Genomic DNA, 22,186 nt, shown 5'->3' on the forward strand with positions numbered 1-22,186 from the left:
CGCGCTCCCCTACATATCTGAGGGGCACCAATATACACCGATCAGGCATAACTAATATTGTGTTGGTCCCACTTTTGCTGCCAAAACAGCCCTGACCCATCGAGGCATGGACTCCACTGGACCCCTGAAGGTGTGCTGTGGTATCTGGCACCAAGACATTAGCAGCAGATCCTTTAAGTCCTGTAAGTTGCAAAGTGGGGCCTCCATGGATCTGACTTGTTTGCTCAGCACATCCCACAGACGCTCGATTGGATTGAGATCTGGGGAATTTGGAGGCCAAGTCAACACCTCAAACTCGCTGTTGTGCTCCTCAAACCATTCCTGAACCATTTTTGCTTTGTGGCAGGGCACATTATCTGCTGAAAGAGCCACAGCCACCAGGGAATACCGTTTCCATGAAAGGGTGTACATGGTCTGCAACAATGCTTAGGTAGGTGATACGTGTCAAATTAACATCCACATGGATGGAGGACCCAAGGTTTCCCAGCAGAACATTGCCCAAAGCATCACACTGCCTCCGCCGGCTTCTTCCCATAGTGCATCCTGGTGCCATGTGTTCCCCAGGTAAGCGACACACACGCACCCGGCCATCCACGCGATGTAATCATTATTGGAAATAAGGCATTAGGTCTGTTACTGTCAGATAAAATCAACTCTGAAAAATATTTACGTTTGGGAGCATTAGCAGAGAGGGAATCCTTTAAGATTTCATAGGACACTTTTAGTCCTTATACCACTTGCGTTCAGCCCTTCTACAGATCTGTCTGAGAGAAAGAGCAGGCTTATGAAAATGAGTGCACAGTTATTTAGATTATGCCTAATTTGCATTTTTTTACATAATATTTCTGAAAACTTACGCAAATGTTTGCAAATTGTTTTTAATGTAATCATTAAAATGATTAATTGTGTCTTGTCTTCAAAACTCTTCACTGAATGGTCCAATGTGAAACCCAAAATTGTTCTTCTATAACATCACTGCGATCACTGTAAACTACACATATCTGAATATTAATCTAAATATTGAGTATTTTCTGCTTTGATTTCATTAAGTTGTATTCCAGTAAATTCCAGTGTTTTTGTTGGTATTCTCTCACAAATCTTGGTTCAGGGTGGCGTTACGTACAGTAACCTGTACGCCCAAAAATGTTCCGCCTGCGACAAACAGGTCAGTGTGTGTTAATGTGTCCTTATAAGAGCGCTCTTCAATTGGCAGTGCCTTCAGCTGCTTACAGAAACGCTCTGTCAGAAACAAGAGACAATGCCAAATAACTGAAACTGCTTCTGTAGATGAGCTGAAGAACAGACCTGAGTGTAATATACACACATTTATGAAACATTTGACATCATTTATACATGAAATGTATGATGTACATTAACTTTTTGGTGTTACATTCTCATTTTTCTCATACAAAATGCATTTTCTAGTTTAAATGATAAACTCGGATCATTTGAGCTGCATATTTTATGTTTGAGTAATTTTTCCATGTGTTTGCATTAACATCAGGCCTTTAAATTCCCTCCAACAGGAACATTCCTCAATGAAATTTACATTTGAACAAAAAACACACCGACCCAAATGACTTAATATGTGAATATGTGAGACCGGATTGAATCATGTAATGATGCTTTAGAATGTGGACAGAAAATGATGTTTGTATTAAACAGTGAATTGTACAGTACACTGCATGCACTGGTGCATTAAATTAGAGCACTGTAAAATTCACTTGTAATAATTCTCACGTGTAATATTCACATATTAATTATGATTTAACAGGTGGCTTCCCATTTGTATTGCTTTCAAAATAATACTTTTCAAGTTTTTTTTTTCTTCTTCAAATGTTTGATGTATTTTTGCACATGAACGTCTTCTGTAAAACCGCTCCTGCTGTTGTGTTTCCTTTTATAACATGTTTGTTACAAATATAAAACAACAACTTTCAAATAACATTTGAGGTTCAGTCAAATTGTGTTTTCTCTTAAAAAAAACTATACATGTACCTATACGTTTCTGAGATAAAATGTCTGATAAAAGGTAATAAATCCTGCATATATAACTCACCCTAACATCTCTGAGCTTGTGTAAACCCTCTATGTGAAGTTCATTCTAATGGCTTTTAGTTACTCTCGATTTTAAATCTTGTGTGAAACATTTATTTTTTGCCCCTTTTATCCCAAATAAGGGCACGCAGAACTAAAAGATGACTATGAACGTGTCATTTCTAAATGATTGATGGCAGAATTAAAGGTTTCTCACTGCAGGACGTTTAAACACAAAGAGCAGGAAGTGCAGGTGCTTTAGTGTGGATGTGCTGATCCAGAAGACAATACTTGAAGAATGACACACCAATCACTGTCATCAGACTTTACACATCCAGAGGAAAACATGGACGGATGGAGACACTGAGTTCCTGGAAAGGGAAGGTCTGTGATATTGAGCTTTAATGCTGATAATGCAGCTGGTTTGACATTTTGTTAATGACAATCATATACATTTTAAGTACAAATAGACCTACTTTACATAAAAAGGTCCAGAAACAAATATATGAGTATGAAAAACATCACAAAGCAGAAATAATCTTTCCAAACCCCTTCATAAACATAATCTGTACACTCTAAAAAAAAAGTCTCGTAATCATAAGGGAACCTTTTTTAGTGCTATATAGCACCAATTTTGGTGCTTCAGTGGTTCTTCAGAGGTACTATATAGCACCTTAGTCAAAGAACCGGTGAAGAACCGCTGAAGAACCACTGAAGCACCAAAATTGGTGCTATATAGCACTAAAAAAGGTTCCCCTATGATTACGAGCCAAGAACTATTTTTGGTGCCATATAGAACCTTTTTTTTTTTAGAGTGTAGCCATTGGTTTAAGAAATTCTCGTGACTCTTCCCTTAGATGCAGTTGACCCTGTTTATAGAAAAATGAAAATTGTGCCTTTGTCCCAGGAGAGACTCCGGGTTCCGTAAAAGCGTCCTCTGGGGTCTTTGGTTTCATCTTGTGTCCTAAACCTCAGTGGACAGAACATTTGTCCAGCCATCTCTGTTAAAACCATCCGAACTAAACACTGCAATCACTCAATCCATCATGTTTTAAATACTGCGATACACACTCAAAACACAAACAGTGCTTTAAAATGTGACTCCAATACATTCAGCCATTAATGAGTGGTGCAGGCGTCATTATTAATCATAATTAGGACAAAAAATACACAATCAAAAATGATTTACCAGACGTAGCACTCACAAAGAACAAAGAACTAAAAACAAATCACTAAACAAATTTACATGACTTTAATACAACTCTTTATGAGATACATTTTATCAGTTCGCAATTTTAAAATAATATTTTCATGACTCTATGAATCTTATTGTATTGTATTTTCTGATTTGAAACTATATAGCGCAACCTGGTGAACATGAGCTGCAGTAATGCTGTAGTCCAGGGGCCTCAGGTTATCTTAAAGGGCCCCTGTGTGTCAAATGTGATGCGTCCTATATTTTATTTGAAGATGTAGGCTATACTAAACTCTATCAATAAAAAGAGCATTTTAATGAATCTGATGTGTGTTTACATTTGTCTATTGAATTTCTAATTTGTTCTATTCTTATGGTAAACATGCCTAGTTTGAGGTTTATATTTGACATGGTACCTTGTTTTGTTTTTTATTGTATTATTGTTATTATTATTATACCTTGAAGTACCATATAGTTGTGTATATGAATATGGTAATCATACAGTTCGATGATATACTGTATATCTGATGTACCGCAGTAATATCACAGAACATTCTGTAACTGAAATGGTAGAAACAGCCTTGATAAGATTTATTAGTGTTATCATAGTTTGGTTTATTTTGATGAAAACATTAATCACAGGCAATTTCACTTTGTCAGCTGGAGATGGGAAAAATGTCAAGATGAAAATGATTTTAACAATGAAAAAAATACCTAAACAGGTTTTAGATTTTTTATTATATAAATCATTATTCTCGTTGTGTATTTCATTTCAGGTGTATACATTCATTTATTGTATCTGACAGGTGTGATGCTCAGAGGAGTTGAGTTTTTACCTCCATTGTTTAGATGTGGGCTAAAATATGGATAGAGTTTCCCAGTGAAAGACTGAGCAGTGAAAGAGTAGATATGAGAGCTGGACTTCACATCATAAAAGGAGACCAGACCCTCCTCATAATCCACAAACACACCGACCCGCTGCGGCTTCACTCTCAGAGACAGAGAGACAGCAGGATCATCACCGGCTTTATATTCATTCCCATTCCTCAGAATCACAGTCCAAAATCCATTACTGGGACTCAGTGTGATCACTCCCTTCCTGTTAATGGATTCTCTGGCCACTCCTAAATCCCATCCAGTTTTTTCCTTCACCTGCACCTCAAAATAAAATCTCCCCGAGAAGAATCCCTCCTTTCCCAGGACATTTGGACATGGATCAAATCTCTCTGGTTTGTCTGGGAGTTTCTGTCTAATGTCTCCATGTATCACTTGTTTTCCATCATCAGACAGGATGAGTCGAGGATGAGCTGTATCAGGATCCAGAGTCACATCCACTGAGAAAACAGAGAATATGAATCACAACACAGATATTTTGTGACGATGTTTATAATATGTAATCAGTGTTTAATCATACGGTGTGTGATGAAGCTGTGAGTGTATGAATGCAATCTAGTGTAGTGCACGCACACGCACATGCACACACGCACGCACGCACGCACGCACACACACACACAGTACCTGCATACTGCTGCATCTTCTTCAGATCTGTAGAGACTAATGAAAATAAAACATCATCAGATCTTTGACATGTTTATGTGTGGAATTATAGACAAGCTTTAAGGTTATATTTAAAGAATTGTTTACAACAGCTGTATTTTCCACAGAGCCCCTGTCACTCAGTTTGAAAACCCCTGGTGCACAACATCATGTTTTATCTGATCAGTGTGTGTCTCCTTCACCCCTGTGTGTTTGAGCTCTAAATATTCCTCCTTTTAAGAACATCTTTGTGAATGTTTTGTGAAACATTTTATATTTTTATTTTAGAATAATCTCAGTTTTGGATTGGAATAGTGCTGTGTTTATTCAGCAAAGACAAAACTATAAAAGTAAACTTTAATCAAATTAAAATGAAAGCCCAGCAATGCAAAGCTCTTTGAACTACAGGTCTGAAATTCTCCTCTAAACAAATGTGCATCTTAAATCCATGATGTTTATTGATTTGATTTCCTTCTGCTAAACTGATTTTATCTGACACATAATCACAACATTTAGATGAGACGGCTGAAAAGACCAACAGAAAATGGCAGAAAATGAGTGTGTTTGGAGATGTACTAAAGCCTCAAGTTTCTGGTTACAGTGATGAAGTTTCTAAAACAAGATTTACAATTTACTGCATGTTTCTGAAATTAGAGCTGAAAATGAGCCACAAACACACAACACTCATTCTTCATTACTGATATTAAAAGATGATGAAATCTGTATCTGTATGGTGTATTTGATATTGTCGTACCAGTTAGTGTGAGTTTCTCCTGTAGAGTGTCCTGCAGTTGAGTCAGAGCTCTCCTCAGAGTCTCCAGACTCTCATCAGTCTTCATACTGATCTCAGGCCAGTTCCTGGTGTTTCTAGAGCTGCACAGGGATGAGTAAATCTACAGCAGGAGAGAGGGGAAATCCTTCAGCATGGGGAGTGTTATGGTGTCATATACTGCATTATCATTGATCAGAGAGATGTTGACTGACCTGTAGGAGGTGGAGGTGATCTTCAGTGTGTGAGAGCTGCTCCAGCTCAGTGTTTCTCATCTTTAGCTCAGTGATCTCCTGCTCCAGCTCTTCAATGAGCTCTTCCTCCTGTTTCTCTGCTGCTTTCTGCTGCTCCTCCATCATCTCCAGCAGTTCAGTCTGACATCTCTCAATGGAGCGGATGAGATCAGTGAAGAGCTCAACACGGGCTGCTTTCTCCTTCTCTGTGTTTCTCTGCTCAACCAGGACAATCAACTAATTATTAATTTCTATTTCTCATACTTCTGTGTTTTTAGAGGGATTTCAAAATCCCTTAACCAAAATATTAAACTTCATTCTGCACCGTTTGCAATGAATGAATCCTCAAATCACGTCTTGTTGAGGAGAGGTGTGTTATTACTTTACTAAGTGATCAGGTGATCGCAGACATGTTGATATTCAGATCAACAGCGCGACTGCGAGTGTGATTTTGAACAAGAAGTTAATATTAAATAACTTACATCTTAGACAAATTATTGTCCGTCACTTTGTGTGTATTTGCCTGGACCACCGAAAAGAGCTTCAAACAAAGCCGCAACACACTGGATGCGTCTGAAATCACACACTCTCTTGAGCAGGGACTTATTTTGAAGTAATTACTTCATGGCCGCTAAAAAAGTAGTATGTTTTATATAGTATGAATGTGTGTAGTATGAATATAATCTATTCTAGACGTACTACATCCGCCATGTTATAATTATCATGTGACATACCAGCATCAGTTGTCCATCGTATGCACACTTCAGAATCTCGCCAGAAGCAGTAGGTCATCCGGGGACTTTTTGTCTACACTTTTATGTGTACTGTGAATTCGGACCTCTCTTGTTATTACTGTTATTCACCTACTATATAGTAGGGAAGTATGCGATTTCTGATGCAGCCAATGTAGTGGTGATTCGTTCCTGAATGAATCTTCTGTTTTTAATTGTTTGAGTGAAATCAACAACTCTCTCATAAAGACACAAGTCACTAGTCGCCACCTACTGGTCTATCGATGTAACTGGTGTATTGATGCACAACGAGTCTAAAATCCCCAGCACTAAAACACAGACTGACAGACTGTCTGGAACAAACACAGACAAGCGGAGTGATACAAACTGTGAAAAGTCCCAGTGCTGTTGGACTGTATATCAGGACTCTTGGAGGACCTATTTAACTTTTTTTAAAAGTTATTTAAAATTATTTTAAACTCACTTTTCTGACTTCTGCTGAGTGTTTGACGTCTTGAATCTTCTTGATTCTGTCCTGGATCATCTGCTGCACGTCTTTCTGTGTCTTCATCAGTTCAGTCTATAGACAGAGAACAACACACACACACATTTATCATATCAGAGATTTACTGTCTTCTGAGGAAACAATTATTTTCATAATAAGCTTTTATTACATAAGATTAAATAAAATGTGTTTCCTCTTGATTTGAGCCCTTAAAAGCCCAATAAAAGTAGCTTTAACAGTAACTTATACCTTCTTCTCTTCACTCTCTTCTTCTACAGGAACAGTGTTGTGGTTCTTGTGATCTCCGTCAGTGCAGGACAGACACACGATTGTCTGATCATCTCTACAGAACAGCTCCAGAGGTCTCTCATGTTTCTGACAGATATAGTCCTCCAGATTACTCACAGGATTGATCAGTTTGTGTTTCTTTAAACCTGCCACTCTCAAATGAGGCTCCAGGTGAGTTTCACAGTAAGAGCTCTGACACACCAGACACGACTTCAGGGCTTTCTGCTTTATTTCCACACAGTAGTCACACACAACTTCAGGTTTTTTCAGAACATCAGGTTTTTTCTCAGGACTTTTCTTTTTATAGTGATCTACAACTTCTCTGAGTGTGGTATTAATCTTGAGATCAGGTCTGAGCTTGAATTTTTCTTTACATAATGGACATTTGCAGGTCTGGCTGTTGTCCCAGCACTTATTCAGACAGGTCTTGCAGAAGTTGTGTCCACATGGAGTGCTGACTGGATCAGTGAACACGTCCAGACATATAGAGCACTGAAGCTCCTCAGTCAGTGGACCGCTGGAGGAAGACATCGCTGGAGAGAGAAATGATGAAGATAAATCACCGGACTAGTCTGAAGTTTGAAGAAAATTAAAACATGAAGATGATGATGATTTTATCATAGCCAATGGATGAGTTGGAGCAGACAGAGAAGGAATAGAATCAACAAGTTTAAAAAATAAACCCATGATGACTTCATGAATTTGGTTGAATGTAAAGGCAGCTTTGAAGAAATCCAAAATGATTTCTCAAATATATCAGAGATCATGTTCAGTCAGCTGGTCATTACTGCAAAATGAACCCAGATAAGCTGATCAGTCCCTTAATGTTATGTCGTACTGTACATGCCTGACCTGTAAACTGTTTTAAATATCACTGTATGAGAAGAGTGAACATCATTCATGCCCTGATTCATTCTTTTCTGTGTCACTGACTTACATGGAGGTATATCCTCAATACTCTGCTGCTGTATTTGTTTTACGAATAGGCTACATCTTCCCTCAAAAGTCATATTTGTAGTTACATATTCTCTCATGACCATTTAATCAATATTTATATTAAAGTGTTAAAATCTCATTGATAGTGAGGGAAACACAATCACTCCTCTGCCTTCTGTTTAGATCAGAAACAGCACAAAGTCATATAATTACCTACAAATACATATATATCTAAACAAATATTATGTGACCAAGTCCAGTGTGTATGACAGTGTAGTTTTAATCTTGTTTAATGTAAACGTGATTTTCAGCTGCAGTTTATCAGGTTTGTGTTCAGTCTGTCTGCAGCTCCTTTACTTCCTGTTTCTTTAGTCTTCATGTCAAGGGACAAAATGACCGAAACTCCAAACTTTGCTTCACAACCAATCAAATGACACACTTTTAATACAATTCTGATACCATTCAGTGCAGTAAACAACTAAAGTAGACCTAGTTGAGTATTTGACATGTTTAAACCTGGTTCTGTTCAACTTATTCCAGTTTGACATAAACCTACTAAACCAGATCACATCCATTAGAAACCTGTTCAGCTCAATCTCTCTTATATTTCTATCATTACCTGTGAGGATCAGATGTGTCCACAAGACTCTTTGAACGGCTCAATAAATATTCTGTTATTTGAAGAGGTTGATCGTTTCAGGCATTCATGTTGTTGTTGAGTTTCACTTTCTCTGAATCTCTCTCTGAACTGCAGTGATGTCAGAGCTCCTCCTGTATTCACACTTTCATTTGTCCCTGTGTTCGGTGTATTATGACTGATGTTTCTGTCAGATTAATCTCAGCATTTCTATTTGTAGCAATTATGGACGCAGACATATAGATGAGTTAATCTTCCAATGATTCGATCAAATTAACATCCTTTTCAACAAAGCACAATGCAGCTCCAGGAAACCATCATCATCACGAGTGAGATGGGGGGTTTGTTTCTGCCCGGAGCTACTAGTTCTGACTTCCTATGGACTCGCCACCAAACTCAGTTAAAAGAGGACAAAAGGCTCGTGGTTGTCACAAGACAAAGAAACAACCAGACCTCTGTCTTTGCATGACCAGCAAATGAACTCCACGTGACAGCTAAAACTCAGAGTAAGCTCACAGAAACTGTTAGCTTATGGAGTACATCAAATAACTGATTATTGGACTTTCATTCAAATAGCCTTCGACATAACTTGTTAGTGTGTTTACAACTAATACACATGACTATCATGCATGTATATTACTCACAATTCATGCAATTATGTAACTATTGAATGAGTAGATGAAAAAGCATCGTGTTTGGTACCGGTGCGTTCGTATGGGTATAATCCAACAGATGAGCTGAATGAAATCTTTATAGAATTGATCATGTCCTTATAGTAAGAAATTAGGTCTAAATTTACTCTCTGCTTAAGAGCAGGAAACTAAATTCTAGAGATAACCTAATTTTGTGGGAGGGGTGGAGACACAGTCACCCCTGAAGCCTAATTGGCCAGAACCCATCCAGGGGATGGGCAAATGTTTGAGTTTAGTCTCAGAACACGAACGAAAAGTTCAGTTCTGTTCTCAAGTTCTGTTCTCAAGTTCAGTTCTCAGTTCTGTTCTCAGTTCTGTTCTCAAGTTCAGTTCTCAGTTCTGTTCACAGTTCTGTTCTCTACAGTTCTGTACAGTTCAGACCAGAAGCAGTGCAGAGTTCAGCTCAAGTTCGGTTCCAGTTCGGTTCGAGCTGGTTCGCGGCCTGTTCGCAGTTCAGAGATGAGCTCAGTCCTAGCAGTATGACCAGAGAGAGTTCGGAACGGAGTTCCCAGGAGACGATCTGACGATCGTGACAGACCAACATCAGAGAAAATGGGTTAACAACGATTTCATTCAGGCCATCTGCTTTTCTCTCACTTTCCTTTCTTTTACTTAAAGTTTATTTTATTTCCGCTAAGTCTCGGGTCTGTTAAGTTTCGCCGTAAAAGTCTCTCAACAACGAGTTTCTAACAGCGCGCTCCAACTTCAAACAACGCCCACAAGACTTTCATCCAGCCGCCAACACCCCACGTGTTCGGCCTCCCCAGACGTCGACCAGACCTTCAGCGAATCAAAGATCCGGGAAAATCCCTGTACAGCCAGGAGAAGGGAATCCCCCTTTGTCAGACGACACGCGAAACCCAAACGCAAGTAACGCCTTTTTGATTCCAAGCTGAACTGGTGCATTAGATCAAATGTAATAACCCTGCCTAAGAAACGATAGGAGGTTAAATTACTGATCAATGGTTTCTTCAGGTCATGTTTCATAAATGCATAGATTGCTTAGGATTTCATAATTTCTCTCTCTTAGAACTTATTCTTTCCTCACCTTCTTCCTTTCTGCAACGTGTGAATGTGCGAGTGTGTGTGTTTATGTTAGATATTAGTTTGATGTGTTAGATTAATCAATAAAGTTCCGTTTGTATTCAAAGATAACTGTTCTTGTGTTATGTGCTTATCAATTTAATGTCTTGAACTGCCGATCTAAGTTACCTGGCTGTTAAATAGTGTTTCACTATTGTTCGGATATTAATATCCGCTGCAGAGTTGATATTTACGGCCCGTTCAAATGAACGCTAGAAGAGTCATTTGCTCGGCTGTAAAATAGACTCTCAAAATTCCCTATGAATTCATTAAATTCATTCATTTGAGCTAAATATACATGTTTCCCTTTAACAGAGCCCCCTTTAAGTCCTTACATATCGGCGGACGAATAAGTTAAGGTGTAAACATTAATTCTGAATTATTTATACTACATAGTGTCATTCGAGTCTTTCATTTTAATTCAGTTCCCCGTTGAGTTATTATTTTATCTGACTCATAGTCGCTACAGTATTGGTGGAGAATGCGGGCAGTTTAACCTAAATTATAAGCATATAAATCGAGATTTTATCTTTGAATTACATTTTGAGAGATCAGACCGCTAGACGCGTCTGTCTGTGTGTGCGCGCGCTCGTGACGCAAGCTGCGCGCGCGCCTATTTGAAAGCTGTGTTGAATGAATGAGGAACGCTGTGTAACCCAAGTCTGTCCCTGTTCTAAAACTGCATTAAAGTAATTTAAGATCTGAGATCTCACACTATACGATAAGGTAAGAATTAAGCGTGTTCCTTAATTTCTAGAATGCCTCGTTTATAGCCGAATTGATGTCATTGCGTGTTCCAGTGTCATTAAATAGCTAACGTTATACGTATATCAGTCAGCCAGAGAACTGAACGAACTTAAAACTGCATTAATTGAAATACCCTGCGAGGAATAATCTCCTCACAGCGCGATCAGATCAAGCGTGTTCCTTGATCGATTTATTACGGCCTTATATGATTTATAGCTATTAATTCAGTGCGTGTTCCACTGTAATTCGAAGAGCTATATCTTCCCTGTGCTAATGTTAAACAGTTAAAAACTTGCCGGTTTGTATATCCGTCTCGTATAACACTGCGTGTCCCAGTGTGATTTAAAGGAGAATGATTTGAACCCAAGTAAAGCTGACATTGATAGAATCAACAGTAGAAGAAAACCTGTTGTTCTATATGCACATAGATCCGCCGAGATCAATAGTGTTCTATTTACAGCGCAAAACTGTAACATTGAACTGTAACTGGAAAGTTTAATCTCACTCTTAACAAACTGAGTGAAAAGCCCCACAGAGCAAGACCAGCTACGAGTGGTGTTCCTTATTTTAATTTTCATTGTTGAAATGTGCCGACGTTTCACGTAATACACTCGATTACACGTGCTAAACTTATGTGTAACTTTACAGGGTGAAAAGCGCTGACTTTTCGTGTTACTCCTAACTACCCTGTCTGCAATTCACATGTTTGCCGCTAGCGTTTGTTTGTCGCCATAGTCACGACTGCGGCACGGAAGTCAACCAGCGCTTCCGGATAAACTCAGCGCATGCGCAGTGCGTCGAAGCCATATTTGTAAACAAACCTTACGGTAGCTAACAGCTACAGGCTAAGCTAATCGAAGCAGTTGTTTACATTGAAGCCTAAATGCTAAAGCTTTAGCATTAGTTTTAGGCATCAACCGTATTAACATACGTGTAAATGCAGTGTCTGTTTGAGTCACTTTAAAGTGATTTAACCATTTAAACACCTCAACTTTATGTACACTGTTGGTCTTTCTTACTTTTCTCTTATCTTTCTAATACATTACGTTATACTCTACTTTAAGGGAAATATTGGTTCACAATTGTTAGTTACTTTACCTACATTTTACTTGAAGAGGAAAGATACTGGTTTGCAATTATTAATTGTTAAGTTTGAATTTAATGAAAGAAAAAATTCAAGATTCATTCCTCAAAGTCATGTAAAATGATTTTAAAGTTATTCTAACTATTCTGGAATTTACTCATTTTCAGAATTTCTCATTGAGACCCAATTACTTTAGGTATTCGTCTGGAACTTTAGAAGTTCAAGTGAACCACTAAATTGATATCTATTACCAAAACCTTTTGGACTCACACTTATTCATTATTTTTATTGCGTTATACCCTCCTTTATCCCCTCTTCCTATTGTAGCTATTCACTTAGCCACTCTATTTTATTTACTCATTTATCTCTTTATTTAACTTCCTTTTTTTTGTAACCTAGCTTGGGAGCAACACACCTGAGCCTCAATAGGAGACAGTGCCAGATTCCTACGAGTTTCAAAATAAATCAGAGACAATCCTCATTGTCTAAATATTTATTTTGGGTGATTAGTTGACCCTCAACTATCAACTTTATACTCGTAGTCAGACAAAGGCTTCAGAGCCATTTGTGGGGCCGGATCTCCTTGCTTTCCTCCCTTCTCACGTCTTCCCTGTTCTGTCCTGCTCTATTCAATTTTATTCTTCATATTTATAGGGAACAAGCCTGGAAGAATCATTGATCATTTCTAAAAGAAAGAGAAAGATAATTCTTCCCAGAGAAACAAACCAGTAGGCATTTGATTGGTAATCAAACCCTCCTTTGTTCTCCATGCTTTCCCTGCATTTGTAAACGCAATTTAAAATTTTGACATATCTAAGTTCATTTAACAGAGACAAGTGTTGAGCCACCGTCGCCGTCAACGCATCCCTGCGTAAGCGGTCCGCCTGTAAGGTGTGTGGCGTCAATCCTGTCAGACTAAGGAAAGAGGTATCAGCATTATTATTGTATTATTTTACTCTGTAACATAAACAATAATATTGTTTCTGTTTTGAAAAAAGATTTTCATTGATAGGAAGTAGTTATAGGAAAAAAAGAACTTTTTCTCCCAGTGAAAGTTATTTTTGTTTCTTCCAATTGAAATAGGTTTTTAACCTTTTCTCTCTTCCTCCCTTACTAAGCTGAGTGACATAGTCCTCGCATCACGATTTGGAAACAGCTTTTCATTGATAGAATTTTCTTTTTAGAAAAAAAAGAAATTCTCCAAGTGAAAAGAAAATTGTTTCAATCTATTGAGATTTGTTTTAACCCTTTTCTCTCTCTTTCCCTTACCTAGTTGAGTGACAAAGCCTTCACATCACTAGCCTACCTGTCTACACTGAGACCAACACATAGTCGTCACCACACGCCACTATTGGTGTACAATCACTGAAACGACACTTAGCTGTCCCACCACACATAGGCTTATACCCCACACAGATCTGTGTCAGTCTCTTCTCCCAGCGTACCAACATGTCGCAGACGACAAACCCCACTGCCCAAGGGGAAGATGTGGACGCCTGTCTCAGAGGCATTACAGACTGCCTCATACCAAAGACAATTGAACTGTTATTATTTTTAATAATAATCATGATTCTGAGAAGGTTCCTGACACATGATTCAAGCCAGAACAACAACCACATGGAACTAGCCAAGATCACCTGTTCCCTAAGCAACGCCTTCACAGCCCAGCTGAAACTAAGCGACAAGCACATCATCCACCTTCAAGAGGAGCTGACACGTGCCCAAAACCGCATAGACAAGCTGGAAGTGAAAGTCCAGGACGACTTCAAGCGTCAGACCACAGAGTTCCTGAGAGAGCTGATGCACACTCAACGCTGCACAGACCAGCTCAAGGCTAAAGCTCAAGACAAACTCAAAGTGCCTGACGAAGTGGAGCAAGAAACAAAGAAACCAGTTGACAAGCTCCAAGAAGCCCTTGCAGTCGCTGAACGCGACAAACAAGAGTCAAAGACTGCACATAAACACCTGTTAAACCAACTCCAGTCTGCTGAACATCAGCTAGAGAAAGCCAACGCTGATATTAAAGACCAGAACTCTAAAATCAATGCTTTGGAAGACCACCTTGAAAGGTACAGCACTGAGATGGACCATCTGATCCGACAGCGAGACGACGCCAACGACGAGCTCTACGCGGTCAGATATGAACTCAATCATGCTGTTAAACAGAGACCAGAGCCAAGAAGGGATAGAACTCCCTCAGCATCACTACTGCTGAGTAGAACACAGTCTTCCTTCCAAGAACTGCCATACAACGGAAGAAGTGAATGGCCGCAACCCAAAGCGTCGCCGGCCTTCACCACAGAACTTGTCCCGGCCAACAAAAGAGAGCTCATCCAAGCAGACTCCGAACCTGCACAAAAGATGACCTTTGAAAACCTCGACAAGCTCGCTAAGAACATTACCCAGTTCAACCCAAACTCCACGGAGGGCCGCGACATCCAGGCCTACCTCCGAGATATTGACTTCTACCTAGAGGCAAGACCTCAGGTGACCGACCGAGACAGGTTATACCTCCTCAGAGCCACATCCAGTCCCGAGGTACGAAGCTTTCTAGATCGGCAACCTGTTCACGTAAAGTACAACTACCAGCTACTACGTGAGACGCTGACCCAAGAATTCACAGGCCCAGAGTCTGAACACGGACTGTTAATCGCCTGGGAAACCAAACAAGGTCGACAAGAGACTCCCCAAGCCTACTACAGCCGTTTCCGACAAGCCTACTTTGGTGCATATAACGAACCTGAACTTGAAGAGGATTTGAACTTCAAAACCATCTTCCTGAGAAACATGCACCCTGGAGTGAGTCGTCATCTAGGCATCATGGCCTGCCCAGACACGATGACAATCCAACAGCTGCGTGACCTGACACACAAGGCCTACATCAAACAAAAGATGGCCACAAAGAAAGGTTTGAGAACATCCACAGTGTCAAACTCCGTCAGCCAAGACCCAAGCCTTGCACTGGACGACACCCAGTGGCATGACTACACTACGGTCCATCATAAAGAGTACAGAGAACGTGACTCCCATGACAGCTACCACACCAACTGCTGGGAAAAGCCATGGGACCAGCCTCGCTTCTCAAGAAACCCTAAAGATGCCAAAGACCATCGTCATCCCACACATTCCAGAGCATCTAACGTGGGTAAGCGACGACAAAACCCACCTCGGCACCACTCAGTCGAGCACAGCACTGAGTACGCCGAAGAACAAGACTCTCATGCCAATGCCAGATCCAAACAACCAGACGGCCGTGGGCATAAGCAAAGCAGCGACTCACAAGAAGTCATGCAGCTATTGAGAGAATCCCTCAAATGCCATGAAGAGGACAGGAAATGGGATGAGTCAGATTCTGATTGACACGCCTTCCAGGAAAGGGGGGACCAAAAACAGACTAGAACAGATCTGACCATACATCCACTAACATTACATACACTACATAACTTACATACTCGCTAACATACAGAAGTTAACCACATCTGCCAGGGAAAACATTCAGCAAACATGTTCTTCCCACAGGTAGAAACTAGCTTCAGAAACTAGCTTAGCATGAACCCGGCTACACTCATCATAGGAAACATTGCACAATCTACCCAACAAGTAGAACACCTCTCATTAAGTTAGGGTACACGACACCTTAGCTGCACGAGTAGTTGTAGGCAAGACCTAGAGACACTCAACTGTTTTGTTTTGTTTCACCTCTTCCTTCCCTCTCCTTCTTCTTTTATTGGGTAAAATGCCTGTCTACCCCATAAGGGTCAAGGTCACGATATAGGGATTGATGCACCACGCCTAATATCGGCAGGCCACCTTTGAACCAATGTGAGCTAGAGAGCTCCATGATTAAGAGGTCACCTCATTTGTACCACAAATGATGTCACCACGTCATGAAGAAAGGTACAACGGTCTCAACCTAGTACGATTTAGAAGTGAAGAAAACAAACAAAACAAAAGTTAAACACAGAATTTGGTCAAAGAGTCACCGTACCGAACCAAATTAGAACAACACCAAAGTTAAACTACATTACGTCGACATGATAAACCGAGGAACGTTTAAAACGTAAACTTCAAATTAACCTTAAGTTTAAAGTTTAAAACTGTTAGTACTCGAATAATCTAAGGCCCTGCACCAGTACAGTGGCCAATCATGGAGGTGTTGTCTTGTTGTTTGTTGTGTATTGTGTCTGCTTCTTCTCCCTGTGTTTCTACAGCGTTCGCCGATGTCTTCATCCCAACACATCGCCTAACGAAGGGGGGATTATGTAGCAATTATGGACGCAGACATATAGATGAGTTAATCTTCCAATGATTCGATCAAATTAACATCCTTTTCAACAAAGCACAATGCAGCTCCAGGAAACCATCATCATCACGAGTGAGATGGGGGGTTTGTTTCTGCCCGGAGCTACTAGTTCTGACTTCCTATGGACTCGCCACCAAACTCAGTTAAAAGAGGACAAAAGGCTCGTGGTTGTCACAAGACAAAGAAACAACCAGACCTCTGTCTTTGCATGACCAGCAAATGAACTCCACGTGACAGCTAAAACTCAGAGTAAGCTCACAGAAACTGTTAGCTTATGGAGTACATCAAATAACTGATTATTGGACTTTCATTCAAATAGCCTTCGACATAACTTGTTAGTGTGTTTACAACTAATACACATGACTATCATGCATGTATATTACTCACAATTCATGCAATTATGTAACTATTGAATGAGTAGATGAAAAAGCATCGTGTTTGGTACCGGTGCGTTCGTATGGGTATAATCCAACAGATGAGCTGAATGAAATCTTTATAGAATTGATCATGTCCTTATAGTAAGAAATTAGGTCTAAATTTACTCTCTGCTTAAGAGCAGGAAACTAAATTCTAGAGATAACCTAATTTTGTGGGAGGGGTGGAGACACAGTCACCCCTGAAGCCTAATTGGCCAGAACCCATCCAGGGGATGGGCAAATGTTTGAGTTTAGTCTCAGAACACGAACGAAAAGTTCAGTTCTGTTCTCAAGTTCTGTTCTCAAGTTCAGTTCTCAGTTCTGTTCTCAGTTCTGTTCTCAAGTTCAGTTCTCAGTTCTGTTCACAGTTCTGTTCTCTACAGTTCTGTACAGTTCAGACCAGAAGCAGTGCAGAGTTCAGCTCAAGTTCGGTTCCAGTTCGGTTCGAGCTGGTTCGCGGCCTGTTCGCAGTTCAGAGATGAGCTCAGTCCTAGCAGTATGACCAGAGAGAGTTCGGAACGGAGTTCCCAGGAGACGATCTGACGATCGTGACAGACCAACATCAGAGAAAATGGGTTAACAACGATTTCATTCAGGCCATCTGCTTTTCTCTCACTTTCCTTTCTTTTACTTAAAGTTTATTTTATTTCCGCTAAGTCTCGGGTCTGTTAAGTTTCGCCGTAAAAGTCTCTCAACAACGAGTTTCTAACAGCGCGCTCCAACTTCAAACAACGCCCACAAGACTTTCATCCAGCCGCCAACACCCCACGTGTTCGGCCTCCCCAGACGTCGACCAGACCTTCAGCGAATCAAAGATCCGGGAAAATCCCTGTACAGCCAGGAGAAGGGAATCCCCCTTTGTCAGACGACACGCGAAACCCAAACGCAAGTAACGCCTTTTTGATTCCAAGCTGAACTGGTGCATTAGATCAAATGTAATAACCCTGCCTAAGAAACGATAGGAGGTTAAATTACTGATCAATGGTTTCTTCAGGTCATGTTTCATAAATGCATAGATTGCTTAGGATTTCATAATTTCTCTCTCTTAGAACTTATTCTTTCCTCACCTTCTTCCTTTCTGCAACGTGTGAATGTGCGAGTGTGTGTGTTTATGTTAGATATTAGTTTGATGTGTTAGATTAATCAATAAAGTTCCGTTTGTATTCAAAGATAACTGTTCTTGTGTTATGTGCTTATCAATTTAATGTCTTGAACTGCCGATCTAAGTTACCTGGCTGTTAAATAGTGTTTCACTATTGTTCGGATATTAATATCCGCTGCAGAGTTGATATTTACGGCCCGTTCAAATGAACGCTAGAAGAGTCATTTGCTCGGCTGTAAAATAGACTCTCAAAATTCCCTATGAATTCATTAAATTCATTCATTTGAGCTAAATATACATGTTTCCCTTTAACAGAGCCCCCTTTAAGTCCTTACATATCGGCGGACGAATAAGTTAAGGTGTAAACATTAATTCTGAATTATTTATACTACATAGTGTCATTCGAGTCTTTCATTTTAATTCAGTTCCCCGTTGAGTTATTATTTTATCTGACTCATAGTCGCTACATATTAGTATATACAAGTAAACCAATGAAGACATTTTGCTCTATAAGGCCATCTAGTAGCAAGAGTCATGGAATATTTTAAGTCATATAGTCAAATAATGTAAGATTTTTTTTACATGATACATATATCATATCACTGCTCTCAAAACAATCAACACAGTGATCTGAACACTTTGTAATTGTCCTAAACAGATTGTAAGTTTTCATTCATTTCATATATGCATAATGTTCTCAAAACATTGTGTACACAATTCTCAAATGTGTTCACAATAGCTCACACAGCCAACCAAAATTGTAATATATCAGGAAAAAACAACTGTAACTTTTTTTTATTGGTTTTTACAAAAATCACAATAATTTGTGCACCCTTTTTCCAAACACAACAAACAAAAACTTGCTAACTGTTAAATTCTCAGTTGCACTTGGAAGTTGGAAGTTTCTCAAATCAAATATCTGCAGAGTTACTGATACAAACAACACAGGAAATACACATTCCCTAATTGTTAACACAGCTATCTCAATTACAAAAACTACAAAAGGGGAAAAAAGAAGAAGAAGAATGGTAAAAGGAAGAGGTGTAAGAATGAGAGAAGAACAATGGAAGAAGTAGAAAGAGATGAGGGGAAAGGAATAGATGGTATAGGAAGAGGAGATGGTGCAAGAAGAGCTGAGGATGTGGGAAGAGGGAGAAGAGATGGTAGAGTGGAGGGCAAGGGTTTTAGTGGAAAGAGCAAGAGAAGAAAATATAAGAAGACATGGACAGAGAAGAGCAAGGTGTAAGACGAGGGAGGAGAGGAAGGATAGAGAACAGACGGGTTTCAAATAAAATCAGAGCCACCCTAACTGACCATGACATAAATTATGGTCTTAACTTGCCGATTTAGTGGGGTGCACTGTAACGTGTTCATGCTTCGTTTTTAAAAAATTGCATTATTTTTCATATATTTTACCTTTATTCTACACTGCTCTGTCCCTCCTTGTAAAAACGGTCTGATGGTTTCCGGGTTCTTTGAAGACGGTCCCTCAAAGATACGCAATGGGCTCAGATTGGTTAGCTGGCCCAGTGTGTTGTGATTCGCTAACCGCAGTGCACGTTTGTCGGAAACGTCACGCCCCTTACCTTTACCGGTAGACTGCTTTGGTCAGTATTAGAAACAATGGCGTCAATAAAACCATACCAATTTGAGCCCGAATCCGACCAAGACAATTTTAGTGAAGATGATCGAGCAGAACCTGTTCAGTCCTCAAGAGTAAAGACTGCGGATCTATAGTGATCGCTACTGAATGGCACTGTTACTTTTGCATTTTTAGAACGATTATAGCCAAATATCTGTCGCAAGAACTATTAACCCAAAACGAACACTAAACATTGGCTTTACTAGTAGCCAATTCAAACACAGAACCATGTTTAGCATGCCTGTAAATAATACATAAAAGCTCTAATCAAAGAATAATTTACACTAATGCCAAGTTCGCGGTTGAGATTTAAAAAAAAGTTTGTAACGTTTATAACATTAAGTATGAATGAGCATTTAACAGACTGGTTTGCAGAACAGCGTTGTCATCTGTGTACTTCCTTGCTACAACGTACAATTAACAATACGAACTATTACAGGAAAACACATCGACAAAAAATAAATCATACTTACAGGTTGTGGCCGTAAACAGCTTCTGTTTTTAAATCCATCTTTCAGGACAAGCCGTTGTGCGAATCCTGCATTGAACTCGCGAAGATTGTGGAAGCTTTCCTCCGTGAAATGTGCAGCGGGAGCGCGCGCGCCCGTTGTGTATTCACACACTGGCAGTGTTTGTCTCGCGCAGCTGAACCATGGCTTGTGTATTGCAAATACAGAGAAATATTGTCCATTATGTCACATTTTCCGGTCTTCTCCTCCGACCCCTGTCTGTCTCGTGCTTTGATTTATGATGGGCAGCATATATCTGCTGCAAATGCGACCTGTTCCCCTCTGTCTCATACACACATGCATATAACATGTTGTATGTTAAACTGCTCGGGTTATGTATATAACCCTTGTTCCCTGAGAAGGGGAACGAGCACTGCATCGGGACGACGCTTTGGGGATGCTCCCTTAGCATCAGCGAATCTGAAACCAGAATGCCAACTAGGCCAATCCGATTGGCGTGCGTGATGACGTCATTGTGACGGCATACCCGGAAGTATAAAAGGGGAGCTGGAACGTAATGGCGGTAGTAATTGCTCTGAAGCATGCGCTCCAGGCGCGCCGAGGTGTGGCGTCGGGATGCAGTGCTCGTTCCCCTTCTCAGGGAACAAGGGTTATATACATAACCCGAGCAGTTCCCTTTCGAGGGAACTCGCACTGCATCGGGACGACGCTTTGGGGAACGAGTACCCACTAGGCCACACCGAAGGGTAGCGCCTGCCCTAGTGTGAAGCCGGAAACCGGGCACAGCTAGGACTGGAGCACCCTAGCACCAGGCGTCGTAGGGAGATCCAGGCTATAAAACCTGATAAAAGTGTGTGGGGTAGCCCACCCGGCCGCCTCGCAGATATCCTGCAAGGGGACCCCAGAAAGAAGGGCCACCGAAGAGGCCATGCCTCTGGTGGAATGAGCCCTCACAGCCACAGGTGAAGGCAAACTGCGCACCTGATAGGCCATGGTAATCGCCTGGACAATCCAATTACTGATTGTCTGAGTAGACGCAGGCAATCCCTTCTTAGGTGAGCCAAAACACACCAACAGTTGTTGTGATCTCCTCCACTGTGCAGACTTCGCCAAATAAACTCTGAGCGCCCTAACCGGGCAGAGTAGGTGAAGTCTCCCCTCTTCCGCCGTCACATGAGGCGGAGGATGAAATGCCTGCAGGACCAATGACCTGACCACCCTTGATGGCACCTTAGGCACGTAGCCCGGCCTAGGGTGTAAGATGGCCTTTACTCCTCCCGGGGCAAACTCCAGGCAGGTCGGCGTTACCGCCAAGGCCTGGAGATCTCCCACTCTCCTGAGAGAGGTAATGGCAAGGAGAAAAGCCACCTTAAGAGTCCGATCCTTTGGTCCAGCCGACTCCAATGGTTCGAAGGGGGCCTCAGCCATCCTTCGAGAACCACTGCCAGGTCCCAGGTTGGAACTCTGGTCCGAGCCGCAGGCCTCATCCTCCGAGCCCCACGGAGGAATTGTACAACCAGCTGGTGCCTACCCAGAGGCCCATCACCCAGAGGAGTGTGGAAAGCCGAAATGGCAGCCACGTACACCTTGAATGTGGACGGGGTAAGCCCTGCAGAAAAACGATCTTGGAGGAACTCCAGCACTGAAGCCACTGGGCAGTTAACTGGGTCCACCTCACGTTCTCTGCACCAAGTGGAAAATACATTCCACTTGAGGCTGTACAGTCTCCTCGTAGACGGAGCCCTGGAGCTGAGTAAGGTCTCTATCACCTCCGCCGATA

At 40.8% G+C, this 22,186-nt stretch overlaps 1 protein-coding gene across 1 annotated transcript; it reads right to left on the minus strand.

Moving 5' to 3' along the window:
- Positions 1 to 3,828: 3,828 nt before the first annotated feature.
- Positions 3,829 to 8,982, minus strand: LOC307134430 (E3 ubiquitin-protein ligase TRIM39-like). The gene is made up of 7 exons (XM_079830171.1): positions 8,850 to 8,982; positions 7,256 to 7,827; positions 6,986 to 7,081; positions 5,753 to 5,986; positions 5,523 to 5,661; positions 4,751 to 4,786; positions 3,829 to 4,566 (listed from the first exon to the last, which is right to left on the minus strand). The coding sequence occupies exons 2-7, from the start codon at positions 7,823 to 7,825 to the stop codon at positions 4,019 to 4,021; spliced, it is 1,623 nt and encodes a 540-aa protein (XP_079686297.1). The 5' UTR covers positions 7,826 to 7,827; positions 8,850 to 8,982; the 3' UTR covers positions 3,829 to 4,018.
- Positions 8,983 to 22,186: the final 13,204 nt, after the last annotated feature.

Source organism: Gobio gobio, assembly GCF_949357685.1.
Source record: "Gobio gobio genome assembly, chromosome: 11".
NCBI lineage: Eukaryota > Metazoa > Chordata > Actinopteri > Cypriniformes > Gobionidae > Gobio > Gobio gobio.